The sequence below is a fragment of the Amblyomma maculatum genome, chromosome 4 (genome assembly GCF_055883805.1).
Source record: "Amblyomma maculatum isolate TAMU_Amacu chromosome 4, ASM5588380v1, whole genome shotgun sequence".
NCBI lineage: Eukaryota > Metazoa > Arthropoda > Arachnida > Ixodida > Ixodidae > Amblyomma > Amblyomma maculatum.
In genome coordinates this window covers 189,253,632-189,263,775 of record NC_139347.1, presented here as the reverse complement: position 1 = coordinate 189,263,775, position 10,144 = coordinate 189,253,632, and the positions used below count along the sequence as shown (strand labels likewise).

At 50.5% G+C, this 10,144-nt stretch overlaps 2 protein-coding genes across 2 annotated transcripts; one reads left to right on the top strand and one right to left on the bottom strand.

The window, feature by feature from the left end:
• The first annotated feature begins 1,403 nt into the window (after positions 1-1,403).
• On the top strand, positions 1,404-2,999 carry LOC146193863 (solute carrier family 22 member 7-like). The gene is made up of 2 exons (XM_084600640.1): positions 1,404-2,267; positions 2,796-2,999. The coding sequence occupies exons 1-2, from the start codon at positions 1,404-1,406 to the stop codon at positions 2,997-2,999; spliced, it is 1,068 nt and encodes a 355-aa protein (XP_084456766.1).
• Positions 3,000-6,929: 3,930 nt separating this feature from the next.
• LOC146193862 (steroid transmembrane transporter SLC22A24-like) lies at positions 6,930-8,525 on the bottom strand. Its single transcript, XM_084600639.1, has 2 exons — positions 7,662-8,525; positions 6,930-7,133 (listed from the first exon to the last, which is right to left on the bottom strand). Exons 1-2 carry the CDS (start codon positions 8,523-8,525, stop codon positions 6,930-6,932), a joined length of 1,068 nt encoding a protein of 355 aa, XP_084456765.1.
• Positions 8,526-10,144: the final 1,619 nt, after the last annotated feature.

The following is a 10,144-nucleotide window of genomic DNA, read 5'->3' as shown; positions in this document are numbered from 1 at the left end:
ACCCCAGGTGGTCGAAATTTCCGGAGTCCTCCACTACGGCATCTCTCATAGCCTGAGTTGCCTTGGGACGTTAAACCCCACAAACCAAACCAACCAACTAATGTGAAGCACTTACCTTCAGGCCTAATATCCAGTCTCCTATGTGATCACCTTGAAAAGTTCCCTGATCACACTGCGATTGCCACTGATGCGTCTGTGACTGCGCTGAAAGCAGCGATTGGAATTTTTTTCAGTCTCTTTTCTGGAGTTTTTCGGTGCGTGTCCCGGATTACACACCGATATTATTAGCAGAGTTTATGACAATTGGACTAGCACTACTGAACGTTCCCTGCAGTCAATCAAAAATAATTTTTCTATGAGACTTTCTATTTTGCTGCCACTGGAGTCAACACGGGATGCTCTTTTGAGCTGCTCACTAAAGTATTTCATACCGGGGTGGGTGAAAGAACTACGCTTCATCTGGGTCCCCGGTCACTGCGGTATTTTCCAGAACGAAGCGGCAGATTTCCTGGCTAAATCAACTCTTGATGCATCCGTTTCATGTATCATCCCTAATATCACCATTTTTGGAATGTCCTGTTTTCAGCGTTATCAATACCTAGCCGCTTCGTGCAATGAAACCTTGCTATCTACTGCCGAATACCAGCATCTCATATACTCATGGAAAGTTCGTTCATGTAAATCACGGCAGTGTGAGATAACGATGACTCTCACGAGATGCAGGACTCCTCGCCTAAATCTTCATTTATGTAGATGCGGGATCAGCTCCACAAACCTTTGTGAGGCTTGCGATGAGATTGAAAATATTGATCCCTTCCTTCTCGCTTGCCGAAGATTTTCACATCAGAGGAGAGTGCATTTAGAAACTCCAATTGCACGCTTGGGATTTACGTTGTCGGTCCCGCTTCTACTCTCCTTCGGTGCGAGTGCGAAAGGATTTGCGCTGCCTCAAATTTGTCAGTACTTACATAACTACATCACAGCTACGGACAGATTCCCTTGCTAATTGTATTCCACATTTACAAACTTCCAAATTATTGCTTCGTATTTTTTCTTTCAATCAATTTTGTGATCTTAAATCTTATGTGTTTGTTTAGTTGATAATTGCTTTATTGCACTAGTTCAGTTCGTGTAGGACATTTCGCAGTCCACACTGAACCCTGGTCAATCCCCCTTCGTGGGTATGTGCCATATATCAAGGCAGAAGAAGAAGAAGACCGTGGTTCAGGTTAGGGCAGCTACAAATACCTCCCGTATTAACGTCTAAGATGCTTCTGCTGTCTAGACGCAGGCTCAGTAGAGTAGACTTAGTGACGAGGGGCTGCTATGACTGCAGTGATGTGTTCGGCCATGGTCATTTTCAGCGCTGGTTCTTCAATCTCGTTATATTCTCCGTGTGCGCAATGCAGTGCCACACCCTCGCCTTCAGTCTCATCTCTGGTGACGTCGACCACTGGTGCAAGCAGCCACAGGGTGAAATGAAGGTGCCTGCGGCCTCCTGGAGGAACTCGGCAATCCCTCTAGAGGCGGATGGTCGCTTCAGTCGATGCAGCGTCTACAAACACCCAGGTCACCCTAACGACACGCTGATTGTTGACTGCGATGATTGGGACTACGACCCGGAGTACAGCAAGAGGACCATCGTAAGTCAGTGGGACTTGGTATGCCACAGACGTTGGTTGCGCGCCATGGCGGAGAGCCTCTACATAGCCGGCTCGCTGATTGCGATGACTGCCGTCGGGCAGATGGCGGACCGAGTCGGCCGGATGCCCGTGCTCCTCACAGCGATGGCGGTGCTGCAGCTGGCCACGATGGGCGGATGTTTCGCAGCATCATACCACATGTACGTCCTTTCAAGGTTTTTCAACTCTGGCTGCGTGGCAACTGTCGCCGTCCTCGCCTGCACACTATTCTTTGAGGCATCCACGCACGAGAACAGGAACAGGGACCTGTGTGCCGCCATGTGCGCAGGCTTGCTGATTGCCGAGGTATGGCTTGCTGTGGCACGGCTGCTCAAAGGGCTGAACTGGATAGTTCTCCAGATCTTCATGCTGTCCCCGACTGTCCTCACGTTGTACGCGGTGTCCGCAGTGCATGAGTCAGCCCGCTGGTGCATTGCAGTAAACGACATGGCCAGAGCCGAAATGCTCATGATCGCTGCCGCCAAAGAAAATCACTTTCCCGTTTCAAACACTGACTGCATGCTGGAAAGGCTCAAGGCAGAGGTTCAGAGGACCGAAATGCGCATGCTGCTCACAGCAGGAGACGTAACTAGAGCAAAGGCAGTACAGCACAGCGCGTTCGTGATGATCGGCTTATCGTTCTCTGCTTCGTTCTCACAATACTCATTGATGGCCGTCGAGGACAGGGTAATATTAGGAACAACTGCTTGGTTCCAGTGGGCCTCAAGCAGAACCAACCTCGCAAGTTTCGCGCTGCTCTACGCTACGTTCAGAAAACTCTCACCGCAACATCTACTAGCCGCAGCAGTAGGAACGCTCGGTGGCGTTTCCTGCGTGATAAGCCTTAGTTTCGCATTGGGATGCGCTTACGTAACGACATTGTTCTTCCTTTTAGCCAAACCGCTTACGTTCGCGGTCAAAGTCCTCATATTCGCCAACGTCTTGGAAATGGTGCCGACGCGTGTGCGTTGCGGGGCGAGTTGCTGGCTCTTCGGTTTGGGCCGCTTGGGAGGGGTGTGTGCCATAGTGCTGTCCGCGTGGCAAGACATTGGTCGTGGCGATGTGCTTTTCGCCCTCGCTGGGACCACGCTCTTTATGTTGCTCCATGCCCAGCTCTTTTCACAGCAGCCGTCGGAGAAGACAACTCTGGCCAGCCCTTTATCTGCTGCGGGTTCCATTCAGAGTGTGGACTTCATGAAGCAGACGCTGAACAGGCGGAATGTGAAGAAGGGACGAACCAGCAAGCCTCGTGGCAGTGGACAGTCATCGAGGTACCAAAGCATCGAGCCGAGACCTATGGACAGCAGACTCAATTAGAGTGTTATGATTTGTGACGCAAATGGGCTTTCAGTCTCATCACTGTAATTTATGCTATCTAAGCAGAACGTTATGTGAATGTAATTAATTCGATCTGTCGAATGTTTACACAGTTTCTATGCCGTCATGTGGCACTTGTATCAAGGACAAACATTGGATATTGGATACAATGCATCTTTTTTTGTGTTGCTTTTAAGTAGGCTTCCAATATGGTTTGCTTTTGGGGTTTAAAGGGGTCATGCAATGCCTAAAACGGGGTAAAGCAAATCGGTCAAGAGATAGGTACTCCTTCACAGGTCAATTCACCGCAAGAATTTTTTAACTAGCTTCATTAACAGCAGAGATATCGGCTAATAAAAATGGCGCTCCTCCTCGCTCCCCTCAACTCAACACTCAGAGAAACCAGAAAAATAAACGAAGAAAACAGCTTGGGAACTCCGCCCCGCTAGCCCCGCCCACGAAGCGTCGTCGGGTGACGCTCGGTTCTCAGACTTCCGGTCGTCGCACCTGTTTTCCCCGAGCTTCGCCCATGCATTCACGGTCTCTGCCTTTCCCGTCCCGTCTGCGTTTGCATGGCTTTCAACCTTGTCTGCTGTCTTCCTCGGCCGCCGGTTTCTTCAGTTTCTTGACCTCTCTGAATTGTGTGTGACAGCAGCCCGAACGACTCGGGTCGTTCGCAAGCGCATGCCTGCAGGTGGGAAGCTGTCCACACATACCGGCGGCCGCCGCGGAGGGAGCACTTTCCTTCATATCCCTGTCCCATTCCGCGCAAATTAGCGTGCACTCCTGCCGAGCACGGCTTTCTACAAGACCGCTTTCTTCTCTCGCGCTGCCTGGGTCAGTCTCTTTGGTACCGTCTTCTGCGGTTTGACCAACGGCGGCCGGTGACCCCTCGCGGAGTTGACGCGATAGCTGCGATAGCATCGACTCTGCATGGATGCTAGCAGACGATCGAGCGTTCGAGTTGCCCGCGTGCAAACATATGTCGTCGTCGCTTTTAGACCGGAGCTGCTTTCATTATGGTCGGCGAGAGGCATCTCTTGTGCATAACGAATGGAATGTATACGCGTACGTATCACCGACGAGAGCACGGACTGATGATCGCTACAGAGTTTGGATATCGGATGACAGGTGAGCACGAATTATTCGTCCGCGAATCTTAATATTGAGATTAACAAAAAGGATAGTGTAGTGTAGTGTTTTTTTTTTTTGACGTCCTTTCGCAAATCGTTTAGGAAGTGCCAATGCGTAGCGTGCACGCGTGTTTATCTCATGTGTACGCATCGTCCGAGCTAGAATCGACGGCGCAAAGCAGCAAGCAGCTCGGCACATTCAGTTCGGCAGCGCAGGTTGTCACCGCTTTCCGAAGCAACACGCAAGAATCGTGCGCAGGAGCACGCGAGCGACTACACTAGAGACGCAGCGAAGCGCACGATTCTAAAACGCCGTCCGCCGTAGCTGCGATGCAAAAGAAACAAGGCCTAGCGATGAGCAGGGAGCAGCGCACAACCGGAGTACCGTCGGCCGCAGCGCCCGTGCCTGGCGGCATCGGGTGCTGCACTTACGCAGTGCGAATTTGTGTACTTTTGCGATCAAGATGAGGGTAGACCTTTTTTTCTTTTTTTTTGACGCACACAACACGCCGCACAAATGGTCAATGCGGCAAAGACGAGACGGGACACGGGACTATACAGTACGCTGCTGCGCCGTCGGTCGGTACATGAAGGTTGATGCTGCCTATTAATTCGGTACGGTTTTAAATCGGTCTAGCTGGTGCTCGTTTCGCACTCCTGCAGCGACGCGCACTTTCAGTCGGACGCCACCACCTTTTCGGTTAACATCGCGAACCAAAGCGCCAAGCTTGGGTTCTCGCATGCATTGCACATGTCTATGCAGCACTCGAGCAGACGACTTTCGCAGCTACCGGAAGTGTGTCCGTGACGTAGTGGCCGTCGCGGCTGCAGCCAATGGCAGCCTGACGTGGCCTGTTACTCTGTGACTTCTGACGTAGGTAATCACGGCAGAATAGTCCCGAATCTCGCCACCACGCGGAAATGGCGCAGCCCGCGAATTTCAAAAAACGCTGTTTTTAAAAATTAATAATAATTCGCAGGATTTTTTCCGAGGAGTTTTACTTTGCAAGATTGCTCCGAAGCATTTATTATACACATTAAAAACGTTTGTCAGTGACCTTTCTAGCCGTTTCATGCCCCCTTTAACGTCCCAAAGTGACTCAGGCTATGAGGGACGCCGTAGTGGAGGACTCCAGAAATTTCGACGACCTGGGGGTTCTTTAACGTTCACTGACATCACACAGCCCACGGGTGCCTAGCTTTTCGCCTCCACCGATAAGCAGCCACCGAGACCTGCATTCGATTCCGCGTCCTTGGGCGCAGTAGTCGACCGCCCTAAACACTGCACCCCCCCGGCAGGCTTCCAATATGTGCATGAGCTATAAACATTAGCGGAGGAGGTTCGAAGCCTACTAAAATAGCCTACCGTTTATATGTACGCTTCGGGTGTCTAACGAGAAGGTAGGCAAATACAGCACTTTTCTTTCCTCGAATCAAACTACGGTCTTCTAGTTTAGTTTTATTTATAGGATTTAACGTCCCAAAATGACTCAGGCTATGAGACGCCGTAATGGAGGGCTCCAAAAATTGCGACGCAATTTTTGGAGCCTTCCAATACGGCGTCTCATAGCCTGAGTCATGAAAAAAAAAAAAAAAAACACTACACTACACTATCCTTTTTGTTAATCTCAATATTAAGATTCGCGGACGAATAATTCGTGCTCACCTGTCATCCGATATCCAAACTCTGTAGCGATCATCAGTCCGTGCTCTCGTCGGTGATACGTACGCGTATACATTCCATTCGTTATGCACAAGAGATGCCTCTCGCCGACCATAATGAAAGCAGCTCCGGTCTAAAAGCGACGACTACACATGTTTGCACGCGGGCAACTCGCACGCTCGATCGTCTGCTAGCATCCATGCAGAGTCGATGCTGTCGCAGCTATCGCGTCAACTCCGCGAGGGATCACCGGCCGCCGTTGGTCAAACCGCAGAAGACGGTACCAAAGAGACTGACCCAGGCAGCGCGAGAGAAGAAAGCGGTCTTGTAGAAAGCCGTGCTCGGCAGGAGTGCACGCTAATTTGCGCGGAATGGGACAGGGATATGAAGGAAAGTGCTCCCTCCGCGGCGGCCGCCGGTATGTGTGGACAGCTTCCCACCTGCAGGCATGCGCTTGCGAACGACCCGAGTCGTTCGGGCTGCTGTCGCACACAATTCAGAGAGGTCAAGAAACTGAAGAAACCGGCGGCCGAGGAAGACAGCAGACAAGGTTGAAAGCCATGCAAACGCAGACGGGACGGGAAAGGCAGAGACCGTGAATGCATGGGCGAAGCTCGGGGAAAACAGGTGCGACGACCGGAAGTCTGAGAACCGAGCGTCACCCGACGACGCTTCGTGGGCGGGGCTAGCGGGGCGGAGTTCCCAAGCTGTTTTCTTCGTTTATTTTTCTGGTTTCTCTGAGTGTTGAGTTGAGGGGAGCGAGGAGGAGCGCCATTTTTAATAGCCGATATCTCTGCTGTTAATGAAGCTAGTTAAAAAATTCTTGCGGTGAATTGACCTGTGAGGGAGTACCTATCTCTTGACCGATTTGCTTTACCCCGTTTTAGGCATTGCATGACCCCTTTAAACCCCAAAAGCAAACCATATTGGAAGCCAACTTAAAAGCAACACAAAAAAAGATGCGTTGCATCCAATATCTAATGTTTGCCCTTGATACAAGTGCCACATGACGGCATAGAAGCTGTGTAAACATTCGACAGATAGAATAAATTACATTCACATAACGTTGTGCTTAGATAGCATAAATTACAGTGATGAGACTGAAAACCCATTTGCGTCACAAATCATAACACTCTAATTGAGTCTGCTGTCCATAGGTCTCGGCTCGATGCTTTGGTACCTCGATGACTGACCACTGCCACGAGGCTTGCTGGTTCGTCCCTTCTTCCCATTCCGCGAGTTCAGCGTCTGCTTCATGAAGTCCACACTCTGAATGGAACCCGCAGCATATAAAGGGCTGGCCAGAGTTGGCTTCTTCGACGGCTGCTGTGAAAAGAGCTGGGCATGGAGCAACATAAAGAGCGTGGTCCCAGCGAGGGCGAAAAGCACATCGCCACGACCAATGTCTTGCCGCACGGACAGCACTATGGCACACACCCCTCCCAAGCGGCCCAAACCGAAGAGCCAGCAACTCGCCCCGCAACGCACACGCGTCGGCACCATTTCCAAGACGTTGGCGAATATGAGGACTTTGACCGCGAACGTAAGCGGTTTGGCTAAAAGGAAGAACAATGTCGTTACGTAAGCGCATCCCAATGCGAAACTAAGGCTTATCACGCAGGAAACGCCACCGAGCGTTCCTACTGCTGCGGCTAGTAGATGTTGCGGTGAGAGTTTTCTGAACGTAGCGTAGAGCAGCGCGAAACTTGCGAGGTTGGTTCCGCTTGAGGCCCACTGGAACCAAGCAGTTGTTCCTAATATTACCCTGTCCTCGACGGCCATCAATGAGTATTGTGAGAACGAAGCAGAGAACGATAAGCCGATCATCACGAACGCGCTGCGCTGTACTGCCTTTGCTCTAGTTACGTCTCCTGCTGTGAGCAGCATGCGCATTTCGGTCCTCTGAACCTCTGCCTTGAGCCTTTCCAGCATGCAGTCAGTGTTTGAAACGGGAAAGTGATTTTCATTGGCGGCAGCGATCATGAGCATTTCGGCTCTGGCCATGTCGTTTACTGCAATGCACCAGCGGGCTGACTCATGCACTGCGGACACCGCGTACAACGTGAGGACAGTCGGGGACAGCATGAAGATCTGGAGAACTATCCAGTTCAGCCCTTTGAGCAGCCGTGCCACAGCAAGCCATACCTCGGCAATCAGCAAGCCTGCGCACATGGCGGCACACAGGTCCCTCTTCCTGTTCTCGTGCGTGGATGCCTCAAAGAATAGTGTGCAGGCGAGGACGGCGACAGTTGCAACGCAGCCAGAGTTGAGAAACCTTGAAAGGACGTACATGTGGTATGATGCTGCGAAACATCCGCCCATCGTGGCCAGCTGCAGCACCGCCATCGCTGTGAGGAGCACGGGCATCCGGCCGACTCGGTCCGCCATCTGCCCGACGGCAGTCATCGCAATCAGCGAGCCGGCTATGTAGAGGCTCTCCGCCATGGCGCGCAACCAGCGTCTGTGGCAGACCAAGTCCCACTGACTTACGATGGTCCTCTTGCTGTACTCCGGGTCGTAGTCCCAATCATCGCAGTCAACAATCAGCGTGTCGTTAGGGTGACCTGGGTGTTTGTAGACGCTGTATCGACTGAAGCGACCGTCCGCCTCTAGAGGGATTGCAGAGTTCCTCCAGGAGGCCGCAGGCACCTTCATTTCGCCCTGTGGCTGCTTGCACCAGTGGTCGACGTCACCAGAGATGAGACTGAAGGCTAGGGTGTGGCACTGCATTGCGCACACGGAGAAAATAACGAGATTGAAGAACCAGCGCTGAAAATGACCACGGCCGAACACATCACTGCAGTCATAGCAGTCGCTCGTCACTAAGTCTACTCGACTGAGCCTGCGTCTAGACAGCAGAAGCATCTTAGACGTTAATACGGGAGGTATTTGTAGCTGCCCTAACCTGAACCAAGGTCTTCTTCTTCTTCTGCCTTGATATATGGCACATACCCACGAAGGGGGATTGACCAGGGTTCAGTTTGGACTGCCAAATGTCCTACACGAACTGAATTAGTGCAATAAAGCAATTATCAACTAAACAAAAACATAAGATTTAAGATCACGAAATTGATTGAAAGAAAAAATACGAAGCAAAAATTTGGAAGTTTGTAAATGTGGAATACAATTAGCAAGGGAATCTGTCCGTAGCTGTGATGTAGTTATGTAAGTACTGACAAATTTGAGGCAACGCAAATCCGTTCGCACTCGCACCGAAGGAGAGTAGAAGCGGGACCGACAGCGTAAATCCCAAGCGTGCAATTGGAGTTTCTAAATGCACCCTCCTCTGATGTGAAAATCTTCGGCAAGCGAGAAGGAAGTGATCAACATTTTCAATCTCATCGCAAGCCTCACAAAGGTTTGTGGGGATGATCCCGCATCTACATAAATAAAGATTTAGGCGAGGAGTCCTGCATCTCGTGAGAGTCATCGTTATCTCACACTGCCGTGATTTACATGAACGAACTTTCCATGAGTATATGAGATGCTGGTATTCGGCTGTAGATAGCAAGGTTTCATTGCACGAAGCGGCTAGGTATTGATAACGCTGAAAACAGGACATTCCAAAAATGGTAATATTAGGGATGGTACATGAAACGGATGCATCAAGAGCTGATTTAGCCAGGAAATCTGCCGCTTCGTTCTGGAAAATACCGCAGTGACCGGGGACCCAGATGAAGCGTAGTTCTTTCACCCACCCCGGTATGAAATACTTTAGTGAGCAGCTCAAAAGAGCATCCCGTGCTGACTCCAGTGGCAGCAAAATAGAAAGTCTCATAGAAAAATTATTTTTGATTGACTGCAGGGAACGTTCAGTAGTGCTAGTCCAATTGCCATAAACTCTGCTAAAAATATCGGTGTGTAATCCGGGACACGCACCGAAAAACTCCAGGAAAGAGACTCTGAAAAAAATTCCAATCGCTGCTTTCAGCGCAGTCACAGACGCATCAGTGGCAATCACAGTGTGATCAGGGAACTTTTCAAGGTGATCACATAGGAGACTGGATATTAGACCTGAAGGTAAGTGCTTCACATTAGATGGAAATATAGAATCATAATTCATATCCACAAAGGACGGTGAGCAACCAATAGGACATATAGAACCGAGGTCCACACCAATGTTTGCTAAAATGCTCTGCGTGAAAACAACCTGGGGCATGCAGACCCTTGGCCACTGGTGAGTGAGAAAGAGGGCGGGGTTTGACACAAAAATAGGTATAGCCATACCTGGAGTAGCCTCAAATGATCGCAAGAAAAATCTAACAGTTAGAAGGCGAAAACTGGAGTTAAGGTCCGAAATGCGGGCCTCCAAGTACAGCACAGTGGTAGAGACTGACTGTGGAGGCCCT

Coding starts and splice junctions, on each gene's coding strand:
- LOC146193863 (XM_084600640.1), top strand. CDS start 1,404: ATGCAGTGCCACACCCTCGCCTTCAGTCTCATCTCTGGTGACGTCGAC. Junction 2,268..2,795: donor TGCTGCTCACAGCAGGAGAC/GTAACTAGAGCA, acceptor CTCCATGCCCAG/CTCTTTTCACAGCAGCCGTC.
- LOC146193862 (XM_084600639.1), bottom strand. CDS start 8,525: ATGCAGTGCCACACCCTAGCCTTCAGTCTCATCTCTGGTGACGTCGAC. Junction 7,134..7,661: donor TGCTGCTCACAGCAGGAGAC/GTAACTAGAGCA, acceptor CTCCATGCCCAG/CTCTTTTCACAGCAGCCGTC.